Genomic DNA, 22,983 nt, shown 5'->3' with positions numbered 1-22,983 from the left:
GAGAATTCAGCTGCAAACAAATCACCCTGTAGAGATTTCAGCTACAAGCAAGTCACCCTGCAGAGAGTTTCAGCTACAAACAAATCACCCTGTAGAGATTTCAGCTACAAGCAAATCACCCTGTAGAGAGTTCAACTAGATTTCAAGTGACCCAGTAGAAAGATCAGCTGCAGGCAAGTTATCCAGTAGGGAATAATTGGCATGTAATAAATATATGTATTATAATTTGTATATTTACTGATAAAATCAGAAATAGTTAAAGTATTAAGAATCTGCTTTATCTTTTTCTTCTTCCTGTGGTAAAGAACAAAAGATAGATTAAAATGCAAATACAAAAAGAAATGATATCTAATCCAAAACAGCCAAGCTGTTGAAAAGAGTGCGGTCTTCAAAAAAGCTGTGGCGAAAAAGGATGTGAAATTCAAGGTGGTGGCCAAGAAATGGCTGGGGGTTAATGGTAAAAACTTCAATAAGGAGAATTCAGGGGAATTTGGTGCCACTTGATTTTGGCACCAAATTCACCTGAATTGTCATGTAAATCTGCACTGCCTATATTGCCTGTATAATAACCATGCACTTCTATTGTAGCAGTACAACTATGTACAGGGTGTATATAGTTAGCTACGTATATAGATACCAACAAGTAATTGAAGGGTCTAACACTATCACTACATAAAGCTTCATGTTTTACAACTCAATAAAACTTGGGTTTTGAGTTTAGTAAACGAAACAAATATTTTTGATGCAAAGCTTTTTGTGAGAGAGTACACCTGACCTTCATCTACAGCAACACAGTCAATCTCTTACAACTGTATTAATGCTGAATACTTTACATTACTACAAAAATTGTTACAGATCACATCTTGAATTTTGCGATAATATTATTATTATGCCAATATACACCGTATTCACGAAGAGAGAGATCAACAATGGGCCATTGCATATTGACAGCAACATAAATTTTAAAAAGCCAAGGTACGTATCATGTGCATCCAAGCACTTGTATACATACATGAATCCAAGTGCTTTTCAGACACAATTAGAATGGCCACAAAAGGAGAAGTTACAATTTGTAGTAACAACTGATGATAGATGTAATATGATGATTTAAGATGTAAGATGTAACTGGTGATTTAAGATCTAAGAATAAATGCAAATTCAGATGTGACACAAACTAATATCCTACACTTGTGCAGAACACCATGATAGGCTAATCATTCATCTTGTTATTATGTTCCACATTGGGGTACCAGAAACACTTGCTCAAGAACATTGGATATCCAAGTGCAGATCAGTAGTTAAGAGAGTGTTATTATTACACTTACCAACTGTGTCAATATGTTGTAGGAGGCATTATTGTGTGATATCACTTGAGTTTTATTTTAACACCACCTAGTTTTCTAATTGAAAGTTACTGACACTTCATTTGAGACTGCAGGACAGATACTAACACTTTGTTAGAAGTGAAAAATTCAGCACCAGAAAATAATTATACTAGGAAAGTAGTAAAGTAGGCAAAGACTTTTAAATCTTGTAATAATCATTTTGGATTTAATTTGGAAAAATTGGTACAAAACTAGATTATTTACTTGCAAGAGAATGAAGTCAGTCAGCAATTAAAAGTGCTTCCAAAAACAAAGCTCAAATTTGAGATGTAATAGCTATAATTTTGTAACTAAGTATTCTAATGTTTCTTAAAGTACAGTATAGATCCTCCTCTGTAAGTTAATCATGAACATTGAACATTGCAGTGCAACATCACAAACATCAATGCTACTTTTCAGCTATTTTCGATCATGCATATACTGTATAGTGGCAAAATTCTGTGTGTTATCCAATGAACTTACTGTAGATAAAATGCATATAACAATCTGAATAAGAGTTAATTGTGTAGGTACAGTGTACGTAAGCATCAAAATTCTATTAATGAATAAGCAAATAACCAAATAATAATAAACATATTACACCAAATTGCCTTCACTATATTGTGTATTTAAATCTTGGCTACATAATTGTAGCCAAGAAGCCAATCATTAAACAGGATTACAAAAATATACTATATAGTAAAGAACATTATAAGTAAATCTTAAATAGGGAAGCTTATAGCATGTGTAATGTCACTGGCTAGCTGTTTCATTGGGTTAGAGTCACTGTTTTCCATCACTTGTAATAGCTTTGTAAGGTTTGCATGGTTAACTGATGCACCTGGCAATATCACATGATCTATAAAATAATCTGCCTTTTTAGCAGATGTGGACAGTGCTAGAGATTTGATTTCAGCCTTCATATCCCCGGGCAAGAGACCAGCTGCCCATAAGCTAGTTACAAAGATAGGATCTTCCATTGGTAGGCTCTTCAATAGTCGTGGACTGAACTGTCTGAGTACATCTGATAATTTCTCTATCCTTGCTGTGTAAAAATGAAACCATAGCTATACATTGATTCACTATATGTGATCAGCTTTTACAAAACCAATCTAAATTACACATCAGGATAAATGAAACTAACACTACCAGCGGATAGCTATGATTAATTTTGACCCTCAGCATTACTCAAATCTACTTTTAAGAGTCATCTTTTCTGGGTGGTGTGGCAAGCTCAAAACGGTACGTGATTTCTGTCCTTGTCTAGACAAGAATCAGTGCTGTACTGGTGGATGGTCTGATATACTGTTAGTAGTTGGCCAAACATTTTCTGTATTGATTTTATTGTATACCAGCTGCTAAGTAGCTAGCACAGGTGCAACGGCCATGATGTGCGAAGCACATTCGCATGCTGCAGCTAGGGGGGTCTGGGGACATGCCCCCCAAGGATAAGTTTTGAAAATTACATGCTGAGATTCAATTTGGTGGCATTTTACAGCTAAAATTTGTCACTTCTAGCAGGGCATACAGATTTAGGATTTCTACTAAAGTATTGAATCTTCATCAGTTGATAAAAAGTTTAGATGCACACAGGTTAACACTTGTACATACATTTCATATACATACTCACTACCCCTGACTAGAGTTGGGGTCGTTACACTAAAAATGTAACTAGTTACATATTACTCGTTACTTTTATGCGATATAGTGCGCTACAGTTACACTGTACATATTACTCACTGAAAAAAGTAATGAGTTACATATTACTCGCTACTCTGAGGGCTGTAAATAGTAATAATATTACATATTACATTTGTTTGTTACAAGCTATACTGAAGTAAGTCCAACCTTCTAAATACAAGCTACCAGCCTACAACTACAAGTGACACGAGCGAGACACATGTTTCTCTGGTGTAGTTCAGCCACAAATACATACTTTGTTGTTGTATCTTAGCCTCAAGGGCACTCCCCATACACTATCATTCTTTGTCCATGCCTATAACACCATCTCTAGTCTTGTCTGGACCCAAAATGCAATCAATCACATGCCTGGATACAATGTGCCTTAAAAGGAAGTAATGCATTACATTCGTTACAATTTCCTGACAAGTTATAATCACCAAAATTCTTTAAAGCCATTCACTTTTAAACTTCTAATGTGTAATTTGGATCATTTTTTTGTTCCATTACGTATTACACATATTGTGGTATGATTATGCAAACGTACAGACATGTTGTATTATTATGTACTTAATTATATACACTAACTAAACTGTAATGGTTGTACCAAAATGGTGCCCAACCAGTGCCCAACCAATGCTTCAGGGCTAGCTATGCCACTGTACATGGTGACTTGTTTGTAGATAAACTCTCTACATGGTGACTTGATTGTATCCAATCTTTCTACAGGGTTACATGTACAAGGTGACTTGATTATAAATGAAATTTCTATGTTGATGTTTTGTTGTTGAATATTTCTACAGGGTGATGTGATTGTAGATGAACACTTTACAGGGTGACTTGTGTATGGCTGAGCTATCTTGATTGTAGTTGATCTCTCTGCAGGGTGAATAGTACACAGCTGAAATTTTTACAGGGTAACTTTTTGTGGCTGAACTCTTGACAAGGTGATCTGTTTGCAGCTGAACTCTCTACAGGATGACTTGTTAGTGGCTGTACTCTCAGTCTACATCATTACTAGATTGTAGTTTATCTTTCTACAAAGTTACATAATTGTAACATAGTTGAACTGTGCAGGGAATATTTTTGTAGCTGATCTATAGGGTGACATGATACTCACTAGGGTGACTTTTTGTGTATTGAACACTCTATAGGGTACCTTGTTTAGTACATGAACTCATTACAGGGTGACTTGTTTGTAGCTGTAGGTTGACTTGTTTATAGCTGAACTCTTTACAAGGCGACTTTGCAGTGTAGTTGAACTCTCTATAGGAACCTTGCTTGTAGCTAAATTCCTTACATCAGCTAGCTGAACTCAAGCTCTCTACATGCTTACTTGTTAGTTGTTTTGTAACTGAACTCTCTATAGGATGACTTGTTTGTCACAGGAAAAGTACCTGAGGAATGGTATGCAGTGTTTTGCAGAGTATTGTTCTGTGCTATGAAACCTTTTAATGCACTCACAAATTTCCAGGCCACATTGTTGTAAATATGTAGGATGTTTTATCATGTTTGAATCCAATACAAATTGGTGTCAGAAGCTTGATTTGCCTTTAAGGGAAGTCACTGTCGTACTATGGTGTTTCATTGCAATGGTTTCAAAACTCCCAAGATTGTGTATGGAAATTACAACAATTATTATTGTGGATTCTTTGGTTCTTGATATTTACTAGACACACTAGTACTACAAATACAAACTGGAATTTTCCACCCCCATACTGTAGGTCATAAACTGGATGTGATTCAAGTTAGCAAAAGTAGTTAAAATGGAACCAGAATGTGGCAAAAAAAGCTATAGTATTACAAAGGCTGTTACTTGAAATATCCACAAAGTTTGTATCAACTTATTATAAGTTATACCAACATCTGTTAACTTGCTGTCCATCAAAGAGAAGCCATTCGTGATCAGCAATGCATTCTTAAAGGCAGCAGAGTGAAACCTTCTCCAGTTGACGCAGTTTCTCGCACACCTTATACCATGTCAAGGAGAAACTACAGATCAGATGGATGAAAGAAATGTCTGCATTGCAGAAGGAACCCCCACACCCCTGTGATGGCTACCCTGCCAGAGGTATGGATTCCCACACAAGATACTTCGACACTGGACAGTTTCTTTCTAGACACTGTTGAAGATCCCCAGAACTCTAAATATTGGACCCCAACAATTTTTGTCAATGGATCTGAAGTCTCCTTTAAACTTGACACTGGAGCAGAAGTCATTGCAATCACAGAACAAACACTGGAATTACTTGGATCACCAAATTTAAACCAACCAATCAGAAAACTTTGTGGTTCTAACTGTCAACCCTTGGCAGTTTGGGGCAGTCTATCAGCCAACCTAAGCCATGGATAACACTTCTGCACCCATGAAATCTTCGTTGTGAAACAGCTCTCTAGCAATTTACTTGGAATTCCAGCCATCAAAGATCTATATCTACTGGCCATTGTCAACAACCTTCATACTGCTACCATCCAACAAAGATTCCCTAGTCTTTTTTTACAGGACTAGGTACACTGGAGGGTGAGTACAAAATTGTTTTAAATCTAATGCTCTACCATTATACTGTCTAGGAACCGTTAGGAATATTCCACTACCAATCCGCGATAATGTCAAGGAAACACTAGCTCAAATGGAAGCACAAGGAGTAATCTCCAAACTTCAACAACCAACCCCATGGTGTGCAGGGATGGTGGTGGTCAAGAAGAATGGTGGGATGTATGTGTGTGTGTGTGTGGACCTCAAGCCTCTGAACTGTTTTGTGTTACGGGAACACCATCCCCTACCAAAGATTGATGAAACATTAACTTGGCTGTCCGGAGCAACCACCTTTAGTAAACTAGATGCATACAGTGGCTTCTGGTAGGTTCCTCTGTCAGAAGGCTCTAGACTCCTCACAACTTTCATTATCCCTTTTTGAATGCTACTGTTATAACAAACTTCCCATTGGCGTTTCAAGTGCCCCAGAGCACTTTCAGCGACAGATGAACTCACTACTAGATGACTTGCAAGGATTGTCATGAATGATATTCTTTTCTTCGGACAAAGCCAAGAACAACATGACACCAGACTTGATTCAGTAAAAGGTTTCTTCTCATCAGGTTTCAACTTTAACAGTAACAAATGTGAGTTCAGCAAGAAAAGGTTGATTTTCCTTGGCCACGTTATTGACTACAGTGGCATATCCCTGATCCCAATAAAAGCTACTATTAATCAGATAGACATCCCAAAGTCAGTTTCTGAATTGAGATGATTTCTGGGAATGATTAAACAGCTCGGAAAATTTTCCCCAAAAATTGCTCAAATGTCTCATCCTCTACGAGAACTGTTAAGTGCCAAGAGAGTTTGGATTTGGGGACCTTCCCAGGATGATGTTTTTTTGAAATTAAAACATAAACTGACTACTCCAGGTATCCTAGTACATTATAATCCTGACTCAGAAACCAAAGTTTCAGATGACGCTTCCTTGGACTTCGAATCTCGCTACGCTCAAATTGAGAAAGAGGTGTTAGCTGCAATGCGGGCTTTTGAGAAATTTGCCTCTTACATCTTTAATGTTGGCCACTGATCAGGGCTGCTTTCAGATAGTCTTTTAAGATGTTTGACAGATTTCAGTATGTTCTGAAGAGCTGATACAATGTCAAGGTTGTCTTTTTGTTAGCTTAAACTAAGAGATGATGGAGACTTGAGTTTATCCACATAAATTATAGTGCACTACCAATAAGCATGTCTGAATGCTGCCATTTTTGCAGATAGCCAATAATGTGTGCTCTGTCCCTGCTATTGATAGACTATCCTTTAAAAGTGTGCTAAGATGATATATGTACACACCAAACCTATCAACTACTCTTCGCATAGCCTTTCTTTTGTTGGTTATCCATCTTGTCCCTTGAGATCTAACTGGAAGGTCCCTACCTTTAGGAATACTGAAAATTTCTTTTAAATCACTTGCAATTTTAAAAAGTTCATGGCTTTTTCAGGCGATTTTGAATATAAATAGAAAAAAAGTTTAAGTAACATTTCTGAAATATTTTGAATATGTTGCTTAAAAGAGCATCCTTACAATCTAATTCTAAGCAATGCCTATAGCACCAAGCCCAGAATAGCCAAGGTATTTCCTTTTGTAATTTACCTTTCATCTCATTTTGTTCTCCAACATTTACAGAGGCAACATTCGTTTCACCTCCTACTAGTATCAGCTTCCCAACTACTTCGAAAAGGTTACTCTTACTGAACTCACTGCAGATTCCATTTTTTTGTAGTACAGGACTTAAACACTCTATTACAGTACTTGAACACTCTGTCAAACCATCAGCATCTGCTTTTTTTGATGCCACCACAGAGAAAAATCTAGCATTGCATCTAATTACTTCAGCACTATCATCTTTAAGACAGTACAACAGAACAAATATTTCATCTTCAATGTTTCCTGCATCTGTAGATCCATCCATCAAAAAACTGAGGAAGTAGGCTTTGGAGAATGATGACAAGAAAGTGTTCCATTGTTGCAGTGTAGTATATCTTGTAAAGCACTTGCATAGTCCTTTGTTTGATAGGAATTCCTAATTCCACTCCATGTTTTGTTTCTAAATGACATATAGCTGGGTGTTTCCTAAATGCCATATCTTCCTTAGCCAGTAGGTAGCATACATCAAATTATTTCCCCTTTTTTTCCCATGTTGAAGCTTCCATTATTGCAAAGCTTTGAACTATAGGGGCATATGAAGCAATAGGATCATTAGATAACCATGCTTGCTTGGTACGAAGGTGAAATTGTGTTGCTCATTCTTTGCATGGTCGGTGATGTTACTGCTTCTCTGGTTTACTGGGCCACATATCCATGAACTAGAGAAGTTTTTCATCCCTACAATTGAGTTTTCATACTTTCTGCATGTTGCACACCGCAATGTTTCAACAAGAAAATTACCAGAATCTCTATTACATCGAAGTCACGACAAGGTAGAATAAATCTTTGTCAAACTGTGTTTGCCACTTGTTGAAAGTGGCAATTGGTATCACATGTTTAGCCTTTTTGCTACACTCTGCCATATTTATAATTATAGAACAAATGTCACTGGTGTCAGCATTTGCATACGCATGCATATACATATGTGTGGTATTGATGTACTTCATGTGCTATACGTACAAGCGTATTACTAGACTTTATCGAGTATTGCAACTTGATTCCTACAAACAATAGTGCACAAGATATAATATAATTATTATGACTATTGCACCTGATCGGTCACTTCCTACGGACTTAAATTAGTTTGCCTAGACAAATGCCTTATATGCTTGGTAAATTACTGTTGACTGACTGTTATAATCCCTTCTGCTGTGGAGAGTTCAGCTACAAATTTCTTGGTACAGAGGTCAGTGTGAAACAAATCACCCTGTAGAGAGATCAGCTAGAAACAAGTAACTCTGTAGAGAGATCAGCTACATTTCAAATCACATTCACTTTTTAGATAGATCAGCTCGAAACAAATCATCCTGTAGAGAGATCAGGTGGAAAAAAGTCACCCTATAGAGAGAAGAAAGTCACCCTGTAGAGAAATCAACTGGAAACAAGTCACCCTGTAGGGAAATCAGCTACATTTCAAATCACGCTGTAGAGAGATCAGTTACAAACAAATTTCTCAGTAAGATCAGTTAGAAACAAATGACACTTTGGAGAGATCAGCTAGAAACAAGTTATCATGCAAAGAGTACAACTACATTTTAAGTCAACCTGTAGAGAGATCAGCTACATTTCGAATCATTCTATAGAGAGATCAGCTCAAAACAAATCACCCTGTATAGAGATTAGGTGAAAATAAGTCACCTTGAAGAGATTTCAGCTAGAAAGAAGTCACCCTGTAGAGAAATCAGCTAGAAACAAGTCACTCTGTTGAGAGATCAGCTACATTTCAAATCACCCTGTAGAGAGATCAGCTCGAAACAAATCATACTGTAGAGAATTTAAGTGGAAACAAGCCACCCAGTAGAGAGTTCAACTAGAAAGAAGTCATCCTGTAGAAAGTTTTACTACATGTCATATCACCTGTAGGAGTTCAGCCGGAAAAAATTACCCTGTACACAGATTAGCTAGAACAAGCCACCCTGTAGTGAATTCAACTACAATTTAAATCACCCTTTGTAAAGAATTCAGCTAGAAACAAGTCATCCTGTAGAGCGATCATAACTATGTAGAGAAATCAAGTAGGAACAAGTCACCCCATAGAGAGTTCAGCTATAGAAACAAGTCGTCACCCTGTAGTATTCAGTTGTGCCACAAGTCACCCTGTAGAGAGTTCACCTACTGTACAAAAAAAAACTATCCTGTAGAATGTTCAGTTATGTTGCAATTCTTTCTATAGAGAGTTTGGTTAGGTTATGAGTCACTTCTGTGGAGAGTTTAACTACAAACTATTCACCATGTAGTCTACAAGTATAGTTATGTAACGAGTCTCCCTGTAGAAATATCAGCCACGTTATACATTCCCTGTAAAGTATTCAGCTGCAAAAAGTTACCCTGTATAGCTTTAGTGAGTTAATTACACATTTGATTAATCAGCACGATTGTAATAATTACTAAATAATATTGTTAAATGTACTTGTACAGTAGCTAAACAAATCTTCTCCCTCATAATCAAAGCTGCCCATAGGCTGGCTTTAGGTATGATTATAAAATGAAGTGATATCTAATCAAAAACAGCCCAACTGTAAAAAAGGGTGCAGCCTCCAAGAAAGCCTGGTGAAAAAGATGTGAAATCCAAGGTGGCGTCCAAGAAATGGCTGTGATGGTAGGTTGGTGGCAAAACATTTAATAACGACAATTTGGGTGAATTTGGTGCCGAATCCTAGTTAAACTTGTTGGATAAACTTGCATGTCCATCATTGAAGTTATTGAGTGTGTGTGGCAATGAATTCCATTCTTGTATTGTTGTTGAGAAGAAGCTGTTTTGTTATGAGGTATAGTTGATAGTGCAGGGAGAATAAAGTGATTTGGGTGACACTGGCATGTAGTCATAGTGCGGGAATTGATAGTGCAAGTTGGTTTTACAAGAGAAGTTGAATATCAATCTCATGTCAAAAAGACAGAAGATGGGAACATAAGTTATGCATGTCGCATAGGATAACATCCTTTTCTTCTTTACTTCAGTGGTTTAAAATGCCAGTAAACTAATTGCTTGTTTCTGTAGAATGTGAAGGTATAAGTTAGATCTCTGTATCACCTACATTTATAAATTATCAAGTATCTGCAGTTTTTTCCTATGGACCTTGTCCACATTTATGAATTATTATTTAAGAATTGATAAAATACAGTAGCTGTGTTAGTGTGGGGACTTCATCACACAGTAACCAAATGAACTTTGTTTATGACATGGCAACATTGGATAATGAAGATAAGAGCATGTTGTGGCAATGTGAGCAAAACTACATCTACTGCAACTACAGTGTAACTAATAATTAGACATGTACCAAACTCACAATTTTTATGTTGTAATATCAGGTATATTCCCTATTATTTCTGTAAAAAAACTGTTGTAAAACTATGTAGTGCTGTAGCCTCTCTATACCTAGCTCTCAGCTTCTAGGGCTAAAACATTGGTGGTTCATCCTTTTGGTTATAATTATACAGATAAGGGAATATAATTGTGACCGGGCCTGTGAAAATAGGGAATGTGGGCACAAACTACACCCCACCATATAACATCTCATATTTCAGTATTGGGACAGAATAACAATTATTTCCATTCTGTAACTTGCATTTTAAAGCCATAATATTAAGTACTGAAACTTTCATAATCAAGCAATAATGGAATACAAAGTTATGACTCATCAAAGTTTGAAAAAGTAGGCAATTTTATGTGCACACATGCCCTATTTTTTCAGGCCTGGTCAAAATTAAAGAATACTTGAAATAAATGCATGGATTCTTACAGATTGAATGTATAGCTATATTTATATACAAGTAATGTAAGTAGAAAATTTAAGTGTGAGATGACATTAACGGTTTCACATTTGATGTTTGTTACTTCTTATTGCCACAAACAACAAAACCTTGTCATCGATTTATTAACATAGTCGTGCAATTCTACGAGGTCCTATACAAATTGTATATAGGAGAAAAACAATCCTCTCCATACACAATACTAACTCATAGTCTATATAATGTGTGGTGATATCACCTTGTTGCTTGGAATCTTCCCTCTTTTTAAATAGTCTCTTTATCTTCTCTTGGAGATCCTGTATGGTAATAAACAATGTATTAGAGCATTCATTAAAGATTGTAATACGTATAGCATATGCAGTAATAAATAATCCCATCCAAAAACAGCTTATAGCTGTAAAAAAAGTGCGCATCCAAGTAAAGCAGAGTTAACTGCGACAAAAAGTAATGATATCATAATGCGGCCATGTGCGAGGTGTGCAAGTTGTAAATTAATATTAGCTAATCAGATAATATGTGACTGAATTTGACAAAACAAGGCTTTGACGCACAAAACTTTGTTAGGAGATAAATTATGACGATTTTAAGGAATCATTGTGTAATAACTTCCCAGTGCCTACAGCTGTGCAAACAAAATTTGCACCAATTGTTCATCTGTTCACTAGCTATCACTGAGTGGGTGTATACATTTCTGATACCCAAAATTTGCCCTGTTTTGAGCAGCTTTTTTCGAGCGGGTAATAATATCACAGGTGATAGTAATAGGGTGGGAGGGTGGGGGTGGACGGTGGTCTTAATATATGGGTATAAAATGAAGTAAGAAGACGATTGGAATCCAGAGGCCAAGTTTGGGGTCTCCATGGCCCTCCATGGCCCTCAAATTACTCCAAATTGACTGAGAACACTATTGGCGAGCTCTCTGTGAAGTCCCAGCTCACTACACACCATTATCACAAAGCCATGGCCATTTAATGGTGCCAATCTCACACTCGTGGCTTTGACAGGGTCGGAAGAAAGCTGCTACAGAAACCAGACTTGTCAGTGCTGAAGGAAGTACAGTGTGAAATATGATAGTGTGTTAGACCAGCAATCCATTTCTGGTAAAATCGTAAGTTTGATTTTGTGTGTGTGAAAGCCTTGTTATGTGAAATCCGGTCACATATGTTATTGTTAAAGTGTTAATGAGAACTATGTGATGCTGCTAGTTTTTAAGTGTGTGAGTATCTTCATAAATGCCACATAAATTTAATTCTCAATATAAAGCAATGTGTATAGATTCTCTGATAGTAATAAATAGTTTGAGTTTGGCCACCTTTCCTTTGTTCGTGCTGTATACAGGAAAGGCGGCCAAACTCAAATTATTTATTACTATCAGAGAATCTATACACATTGCTTTATTGAGAATTAAATTTATGTGGCATTTATGAAGATACTCACACACTTAAAAGCTAGCAGCATCACATATAGTTCTCATTAACACTTTAACAATAACATATTATCTGATTAGCTAATATTAATTTTAAAACTTGCACACCTCGCACATGGCCGTATTATGATATCATTACTTTTTGTCGCAGTTAACTCTGCTTTACTTGGACGCGCACTTTTTTTACAGCTATAAGCTGTTTTTGGATGGGATTTCAATACTTTTTGTTAGAATAAGCAATGCACTGTTGATAACAGTAGGTGAGTTTCCATGGTTTTGACAGAAACCCCAGATTACAGTGACATAATATTAAAATATAACTGTAATTTTAGTGGCCAGGGACGCCCACATTGGGGGTAACTGGGGTATTTTGCCCCCTACCACAGCCCGAAAGGGGCCACTTGAATACCTGTTTAAAGAAAGATCGATATACTCTAATAGAGCAGTCAGGATCTAGACCCTTCCTTGCCCCTGGGCCCCTCTTTAACTCTTTTCCCTGGGCCCTCTAATTTCTCTGGACGGCCCTGTTAGTGGCATGCAACTACAGTCAACTAACACCCATTTTAACTAGTAAACTTTTAACAACACTTTGCCTTTCATCTTGTACTGCATTGAAACGATCAAGATACTTATTAGAGCAGTCACAAAACAGCTGTAACACAGCAATCAATATTTAGCATAGTTACAACTTCTGCTTAGCATCGGATTGTATAGTTTAAATTACTAGCTACTTACAGACTTTACAATATAAAAATATGGCACTTGTAACTGTTCTATTAGAGTATCTCGATCTACTTCAAGCATTGACTAATTCAAGTGAAGAAGCTACGCCCCTGCCAAGAGATCTTGTGAAATGAAATGAGAATAGTAAAGAAAAGGCAAGTATGTACAGAGACAATAGAGGGGCGCGTAATTATGTCCTGTTGTAAATAAACGCCTTTAAAATTTATATTGCTACTAAATAAACGCACCAGAATAGGCTTGTGTGGCTGTTGTCTCCAAGGTTGTCTCATTACTTGTCTTTTCGTGTTGGAGGGATTTAGTCGCAATTGGTGAGTTTAACTATACATGTATTTGTGTTGTAAAACTTAATTGTAAAAAGGCGATTAGCACATATCATGATAAACATGTATTTGTCACAGTAGAGTCTCTCACGAAGTCACGATTATTACGAGACATTGGACCAGGGTAAAAAATTTACTGCTATATTTAAAGGTTGTAGCGTTTGTATATCTTAGTATCTTAATAAATAATCCTCCTTGATCACTAATAACTAATAGTACAGTGAAAACTGGTCATTATTCAGGCCATAGGGACAAAATTTTCTGACATTGCCTTTTAAAGAGGTGGCTGCATCATGCGGCCTTAAAAAAAGGTAAGAAGCATGCTGTTCTAACTGGCTATAGAGATGGATTTAGTGTATGACAGCGTATGAGACAGCGAGTGCTGGCAGCAAGGGAGCAGCCAATCTGTTAGAGCACCAAAAGCACTGCTTCAGACATAGGCAGTTGACTGTCAGCCCCAAGTGTAAAAAGTTTCACTATTGGTCCTTATAAGCTCCTGATGAAGAAAGTGATGAAGTCATTATCCATAGGATATATTTTTCAGAGTATCCATTTCAGTTCTACAATATAGTAGCCAAGCATAAGATGAACATAACACAGCATTCCAATAGTTTAGTGGTGACCACAACACTGCCTGAGTTAAACTGTGGTGAGATTTGAGACTACCAGAAGCCCTGGAATGTCTTCAACACATGAAATACCAAATATCTAATGCCTGGCTTTCATCCACAGTGGACCTGTCTTGGTGGCCACTTGTACAGAAGGGAAACAGCTGCCACACAGTCTTGCGAGCGAAACAGCTAGTTGCCACACCCCTTAATTATCAATTTGTAAAATCTTTAGCAAAATTGTGTGTGCTAGCAAGTGCGATGTGGCAGTGCCGTGTATATGGATGCTGCCTAGCAGTGACACATCACGAGTATTGAAGTCACAATGCGTTACTGTATCATCCATCTAAATACAATCTCTGAATGTGTCATTTTGTGTAGAGAGCAATCTTCCACAAGAAGTGACCTGCAGGTTTCAGTGTATATTGTTAACCATTAATATTGCTCACAATATTGTGAACTATATGTAGTGAAACCTCACTTAGTGGCCACCTCTTTAATAAGACCACCTCATTATATTGGCCACCTCTAGTAGGTCCCAAATATAGCTAAGCATTACTTATGACCTCATTAATAAGGCCACCTTGTTATTCAGGCCAAATTTTTTGGTCCCACAGCCTGCCATATTAATGAGGTTTCATTGTACTTATGTGAATTTTTATTTTTCGTAACTTTTCTTCAGGTTTACTGATGGGCACTATGAAGCATTGTTGACTGGTACGTGTATAATGTGATGACTTGAAATGCTAAAACAGTACGTAGCATGTCTTGTATGTACATGTAATGTGTTGTAATGTGTCCACACATCCACACATCTTAGAAATAAATATAATTGTATTCTCTATAAATAGTCAGTTCCATTGTACCACTGGGTCATAAGTTGGTTGAGTATGGATCATCCAGGGCACTTGAGTCACATTTTGTCCTGGCCAAGTGGATCTCATCCACTGACAGAATATACAGGATCAGATCACGTGTATAAATTACGGTGGAACTTGTTTATTGCCACCTTCACTCATTCAGCAGGTAACAGTGTATAAATTCTCAATTGGAATTGGCTTTTCAAGAGTGGTTGTCTTTCTATACTAGTGGCCATTAAGATAGGTTGTACTGATAGAGTGTACATACTAGAGATGCAACAATATCCTCCACTTAGTGTCATTTGATAGTGATGCAATGGAGACTATGTATTATTGCATTTAAATACTATACTATTATATTGCAACTCTAGCACGTATTTATAACAGGAATGTTTGTTAACTGTTTAGACATACTGGAGCCACACCCACTCATCTGGATGGAGTCATACCAACTTGTTGTACTCGTTATTCCATTGTGTTTGGATGAATATACATGCCGTCATGTGAGACTTGCTACCATGGCGGGCCACTGGAAAACATTTGCATAGCAGTTATATTATAGTCATTATTGTACAATTCTTACCTTATTGTTGTGAAAAGTGTTTGGTATTCATGTGTCTCCTCTGTATGTTGTAATTACATGTGTAATTTTGTGTGGGGGTGCTATAAAATGTAATAATGCATGGTGACAATTGTATTAGGCAATTTTGCACACTTCTTTTTAAGCTAGCTACATGTGGTAATTACCAGCTTGTGTCAACAACTGGTAACCGCAGTTGTACCCTTGTGTCATTCTTTAAGCCGCGCCCTTAGAGGACAGATTATGTGGGGCGACTAATTTCAAAACGAAGGATGGTATGCAGCACCATAGATTATATCTATGGACTATAATCTATGGCAGCACACTTCTTGGTGGCTATATGTACTGATTAACTACATAGAGCGCCAGTTCATCAATACCCAGTGACCGCAGTTGTGCTCTGCATCATTCTTTAAATTCCGAGTAAAATTCTTAGAGAGCAAATGACGTGGGGGCGACTAAGTTCAAATTTCAAACTAGCCATTCTCGAAAACAAATGTTTCAATCTGAACGAAACTTTTAGAACAGTTTAAAGACACATTGCCCTACATGCCAAGTGAGTATTGCGGAAAACAACAATCTGGGATTTGTATTTGGCCTCTAGGTCGACTGAGGACGACTGAAACTTCGTTTGGTGCTGAAATCACGACTGTAGGGTAGTCATGTATGGTGAAATCGATGATGTGAATCTTGAGGTGATTGAGTGAATACTGAAGCGATAACAGGGCGATCAATGTTCGGAATGCACAAAGGAACGCAAGGCATACACCTGCGGTTGTGTCTAACCGCATGCGATAAAAAATAAATAAAAAAGAAACTTCCCCTTTGATGTCGGCAACCTCGATCACGAAACAATCGGCATGGATTTGCTTCACTGCTTGTGTGGTAGTTACTAGTGACACGATGAGTTCAACTCCAGAGTTTCAGAGGGATAGCGTAAGTGATGGCGTTTCTGCTTTACTGGCCGCGCGACTCACTACCGTGAGTCTTGATATTACTATATACACAACAGTTGTGTACGTATAAACTATTCACTTGCAGACAGTAACATGCTTGCTTCTCATAATTTGTTTGTATTAATACTAATTAGATATTAGTGTTTTGCATTTTTTTGCGGCAATGCTTATCTGTACAGTGTTCAAAGATTGCAAAATTAAGTAACAATAATACAATTTCAACTGGGTCAAGTAGCTAAAATGGGTTGCTATAATTTCAACAAACAACTTTTATGATTTTCTCAAACATGATGCCGCACCCATCATCACACTACCCATCAGGTGTCATAGCACTAAAAGTAGCACCTTTACTGTATTGTGCGCGCACCTACAGTAAAAGTAGTGCATGTCATCAACTTGTATTGACCACAAATATATACCATAGCCAGTGATACTAACACATTCCTGAACTGCTTGATATATAGTTACATTTCTTTTTTTCCCAGGGAATGAATGTGTTATAATGTATACATGTAAGCACAGTGGTGACTGCTCTATTAGCATACATTTAAAGTGAAGTAGGGTATCAGAGATATAGAAAATTATGGTAGCTACTACAACATAGTTACATGTACAACTGTATTGGGAAAAGATCTTGAACAGATGGTGGTAATATGCCAATGTAGCACATACGTTACTATATGTAATTTTAATAGCCAACATTATCTCACGTTTCACTACTTTTTATTGATGGAACAATACTTCATCCCTAAAAACATAAACTAATATTAAGTGCACTAGATGTATAATTATATTTCACAATATTTCATGTGAAATACTGTATAAAGTTTTATACAGTGACTTGCCCTTTTAAGAAAAAATCAGCAGTGAAACTTTCAAAAACTTGTGACAGCTGAACAACAATCACTTTCAATTACAATTATGCTTACAGTCTATCAGCTTTGGTGTGTCTGTATAGTTTGTGTGTGTGTGTGTGTGTGTGTGTGTGTGTGTGTGTGTGTGTGTGTGTGTGTGTGTGTGTGTGTGTGTGTGTGTGTGTGTGTGTGTGTGTGTGTGTGTGTGTGTGCATGTGCATGCATGTAATAGAGCTGGGTAGTATTGAAAAAGAGCAAACGGTATATCTTCTATAAAATAATATCACAGTATTGCTGGTATTTATGTATTAATGTATAAGCTATCCGTATTAACAGCCATTTACCTCAATTATAGTACTTTGCATGGAAAAGATGAAAGGAAAAGTGTACTTTAAATTTAATAAAGTAAACTTTAGGGCAAACAGTGCTTTATTGCATGAAGAGTGCTTTATGGTATGATTAAAACACTTTTTTGGTGCAATAAAACATTCTTTGTGGGCAATAAAGCACAGTTGTCCATGTGCTCTATAGCCCACAGTGCTCATGCCACCAGTACGACTAATAACCCCTATAGCCTTTCCAAATTTCCAAGTTTGATGAGTTATAACTGATCATGTGTTTGACGTATTATCTGTAAATTACATCCAGGAAAAGTGCTATGTGTAGAGTGTAAAGTGACTAAATGTCAGGCTGCTACCACATTCACAAGTCAAGTTATGGATTGCCAAGTACATGCTATTGGAAAGGCTATAAACCCCTTTTCGCAGATCCAGTGATATATTAATTTAAAAATGGAATATATAGGCATCCAAGTAATAACAGTATTGAAACAAGCGATGAATGATGATATTACAGCATAACTCGGTGGGAAATCCCTACTTTAGCATTAAGCAAAATCATTGTTATAACATGCCAATGTAGTGATTTTTCCACCGAGATAAGCTGTAATACATGTACCATCATTCCTCACTTGTTTCACTACTTTTTATCGTCTGGATCCCTACTTCATTTTTAAGTTAATAATTTGTTATATACTGTACTAGTAAAGAAGTTTGTTTCAAGCTAAAATATCAATTTAAATGCTAATATTATTGGCTAATAATGGTGACATTAGTTTAGGAATAATGGCCATTTCTTATACACATAGCTAATGGGTGAATTTTGGAGCACTGTTCATTGGCTCAACACCTAATTTTATAAGCTAATGACCTCATGCCTTGTATGTGTGTGGTACACATGTGTGGTATACATGTGTGTGTGTGTGTGTATGTGTGTGTGTGTTTGCATGTGTGTGTGTTTGTGTGTGTATGTGTGTGTCTGTGTGTGTGTGTGTGTGTGTGTGTGTGTGTGTGTGTGTGTGTGTGTTGCATGTGTTTGTGTTTGTGTGTGTAGTATGTAGTGTATCCGTGTATCTGTTCGTGGATTTGTGTAGTGGTGAATGTAATTATGTAGTGTGTATGCATTAATTAAACACATGCAGTTTAGAGTATATATTATCACGTACATAATTTCTTTCAAGTATTATTTGTTCAGAGAACTTGTGATGAATTGGTATACAAGGAGCTGATAAAGGGCATCTGATCAACAGAAATTATCACTAGTTACTAGGCTACTGCTGCTAACCATCATGCTAGTGTACATAATTATATGCTCAGCACTTTACTGAATGTTTTGTACATCTACAGTGATCTACTGCAAATATATGACTACATACCCTCATGACTTTTGTCTCTACCAACTTCTACAATATGTTTTTAATAGTACATCAAATACAACACCATCATGTGACAATACCTGAGGACACTGAGTGGGGTTCACTCCCACCTCTAAGATCAGGTAGTTCACTACATTCGTCCTTCCCTCCTTCACAGCCCATGCCAGTGGAGTATACCCATTCTATAGCCATGCAATACATACAATAAGATTCAGTAAACACTTGGTTGGGCCATTCATAGTTACTACCATTAATAGACATTAATGTTAGGGATGTTAATGTATAATTCACAAGATCACTAGCTAGTTGAAGATTTCCCACAGCTAGCACAGTATATAATTGACCAAATCTGTGAACATCTGACATAATAGTGCATTTTTATAATTACTTTTTACTTTCTACAAAGTCAAATGTATGTTCTTGTGAAGTTTCAGCTTCTTTTGAAAGCAGTTAGGGAATTAAAAATTATCAGCAACAGAAAAATTGATTTGTACAGCTGCTAAAGCAACAATTAGGAATTAGATGACAGGCACATATCAGAATTGTCATACTAAACCACAATAATATATAACACTGGGGAATTCAAATTTCCTGAAGTCCTGTGAGTTTAGGAATTGTGCAGCATAATATTAAATAAATGTTCAGCAATCCAGCAGATATATTAGACCTACCATATGATGTAGGACATTCCTACTAGACCCGACCCTAACCTAGAATACCATAAATAATTGTTACCCTTAATTTATTTTATTCACCAGTAACTAGAAAAGTGTCTGCCATAAATTTGAAGTTTTCTTGCACTTTTCCTTTACATGTATTATATAACATTCCTAAGACCTGCACTATACCTTAGTGTTGGGCAAGTCATATACTTGCATTGTAGTAGACACTATATTTTTTACCTTTGTTCATGTGCAACGGAAAATATACCTGCCACATATTATTAGTTTGCACTTGTCTTTCATTGACCTGCATTAAATGTACTGCTAGCATGGGTAATATACAGTAACAAAGTTCTAATACTAAGAAAAAATCAGGAACTTTAAACTAGAGTAGGGACAATGTAGTACCACTACAATAAAAGCTGGATCAGAGTAGTAATAGCAACACTTACACATGCAGTTGTATAGCTTCGCATAACTTAGCATTTATAGAATTATGTAGAGAGCTTTTCTGTTCATTTGTAGTGAGCAAAAAGGCTTTTCATTGCTGGTACTCATTTGCCATGCATGCAAACTACTCAGTTCACAGAGCGTTTGTAGAGACTGATAAAGATTCCTCATTTACTAGTGTCTGCCATCCACTTTACATGTATTAGGCTAACTATATAGCAACTTTGATGCTTTGAATCACAAAATTGTGTCGAACGAATTCAAATCGAATAAGAATTTGAATATTCGTTTTAGCCCTGCTATTTAATGCCATAGGCATAGCCTTAGGGATGGGCATAGTCTCATGTAGACCAGGCTGACTTTTCTTATTGTGTGTGAAAAGTTCTTTTTGTGCATATATGAAAAGTTAAAAAAATTTTTCCTCACCCATGCACAAAAGAAAAGGGTGGTCTGGTCTACACGGGACTAGGATGGGCATTTGCCCCACCATCATAGTTCTTTTTCGACCATCATCAAACCATCGCACAAAAAACTTCAGCAGTGCACAAAAAATTCTTGACAGCTTATACTATATTATTAAGTGCATGTAGAGCATTGTAGAACCATGAGTACCACCAGGTTGATGTGACCTATTTAGGGTAAATCTCTTGGAAAGTCCCTGTAACACCTCAAGTCGATAAGCATGATACATGGTTTAATTATAGAATGTTAAAAAGCATGTCTGAGAAAGAAGTACGAATAATAAACATTTGTATTATTGTAACTGGATTTCAATAGAGTGGTGAAGCAAATGTGAAACTAAAAATTAATACTGTACACCATTTGAAGAAGTCAAATGGATTAGAGTCTTGAGAATAGTTGTGGAGGCTAATGAAATGAATAGTGAAGCAAGATGAAGTTAGTATGCAAAGTGCCACATTGCCACACACTGTTTAATGCATTATGCAATTGGTTTTTAAATGTGTGCAGTGCAAATCCCTGTACTGAGACCAAGCTGAAAACTTCTGATGGTACCAAGTACAGGAAATTCCAGTATTATCCGGCTTGGTGTTATCTCATGGCAGGATTGTTGACCAGGTGTAAGGACCAAACTACTTTCTTGTCACTTTCCACTCTCATCATCAGAAGTCCCAGAACAGAAGTAAGCAAATGTACATGTGTAATGCTTGTACAGAAAAGTACTCATTCACACTGCAACTGATATAAATAACTGAAATTGTGTACAGTGAAACCAGGTAACTGTGTAATAAGGTCACCTGTTAAAACGATCCAACCTGTAAATCTCCAAATGTGTCATTGGCGAGGGGTCCACGACTCATAAAAACCTGTACGAGATATCAAATCTTTACTTTTCCCCAACATTTCTAAGATTTTATGGCAAGATTTCAAGATTTCAGAGTAAAAATATTTGTTGTATCTGGAACAATTAATAGTCACATCACCAGACACTTAGCATCCGGATATCTACAGAAACTTTTGCAGGTAAAGAATGGAAAAGTTTATAAGTGAAGATTTCAGATTTTGAAATGTGTAAAAGCCATACGAGAGCTCCAGACCAATATAAGGCATAGCACATGCATTGCTGAATATACAAAAGCAAACATAAAATATATGGAATTTTCAAACAATCTTTCAAGATTTCAGATTTTAAAATCAGTTAAGATTTGAGATTTCAACAAGATTTCAAAGAGGCTGTACATAATTTCAATGCAGTTGCAGACCCCTTGGTCATTAGAATAAAAAGTATCATAGATATTGTATTTAATGCCCACCTGTTGGTTTTTGCAGGTGATCTACCACTAGTAGTTGGATGTGGTCGTGGTATATACATAACTTGGGATCAGGCAGGAACTAAGATCAAAGAGTGTCATGAATTTCAAGTCAATTTACAGACAGAGGAATTGTATTACCTTGTGTGTTCTTTTGTTGTCAATTGTACATGGATTGTAGTGACATCAATGATCTTGTGAATTTCCAGGTCAGTTTATGTACTAAGAAATATCTCTGAATTTACAGGATCAGGCATAGCAACCGTTATGATAGACCGAACTAATACCCCGGTCATTTTACAATTCATACTTATATAGTACCCATATTTTAGGCATATTGTATTTAATGCCTGCTGTTGATTATCAAAGTCCATCTGGGTGTCCACTAGGAGTTGGGTGTGGTCATGCATGACTCAGGACCATACAGGAACTAAGATCAAAAAGTGCTGTGAATTTCAGGTCAGTTTATATATAGAGGAGTTGTATCGTCTTTTTTTGTAATTGTCATCTGTATTATATACGTCATACAAGCCACTGTATTTTGATAAGCCACCCAAGGTAAAGTTGTTGTCATTGTTGAGGATATACAGATCATAGGCGGTGAAACCATATAACACAATTACACTTACTTTATCTTTGATATTCACATTTGCCCCATGGTCCAGCAGTAATGGTATTATATCAGTATAGCCAAACCAGGCAGCACTGTGGAGTGGTGTCCATTTGTCCATCTGTTTAATACAAGTAGTGTTATTACACTAATACATGAGTTATATGATTTCCCTTCTCTGACATAATATTAGTCAGTCTAATGTGTGTTTTATTGAGATAAGTATGTAATTTCTGTGAATGGACGCTCAATTAAAGACTACAAGTCCATGACAGTGGCACATTGTTGTATTGATTGTATTACAATAATTTCAATTTTGTCATTCCGATTTATAAAGCCCATTGTTCTTGTGAAATCAAATTTTCCAAAATGACAAGTATAATAATTTTATGTTACTGGATTTGTGAAAATGGGTCTTTAACATGCATCCAATTCTATGAACTTTGAAGACC

At 36.7% G+C, this 22,983-nt stretch overlaps 1 protein-coding gene across 1 annotated transcript; it reads right to left on the bottom strand.

Annotated features, from left to right (window-relative positions):
* Nucleotides 1-1,833: 1,833 nt before the first annotated feature.
* LOC136244229 (ankyrin repeat, SAM and basic leucine zipper domain-containing protein 1-like) lies at nt 1,834-22,710 on the bottom strand. Its single transcript, XM_066035786.1, has 4 exons — nt 22,551-22,710; nt 19,121-19,222; nt 11,217-11,274; nt 1,834-2,409 (listed from the first exon to the last, which is right to left on the bottom strand). Exons 1-4 carry the CDS (start codon nt 22,650-22,652, stop codon nt 2,087-2,089), a joined length of 585 nt encoding a protein of 194 aa, XP_065891858.1. The 5' UTR covers nt 22,653-22,710; the 3' UTR covers nt 1,834-2,086.
* Nucleotides 22,711-22,983: the final 273 nt, after the last annotated feature.

The sequence above is a fragment of the Dysidea avara genome, chromosome 2 (assembly GCF_963678975.1).
Source record: "Dysidea avara chromosome 2, odDysAvar1.4, whole genome shotgun sequence".
Classification (NCBI taxonomy): Eukaryota; Metazoa; Porifera; class Demospongiae; order Dictyoceratida; family Dysideidae; genus Dysidea; species Dysidea avara.
The sequence above is the reverse complement of the archived record's forward strand: the minus strand, read 5'-3'. Positions and strand labels throughout refer to the sequence as shown.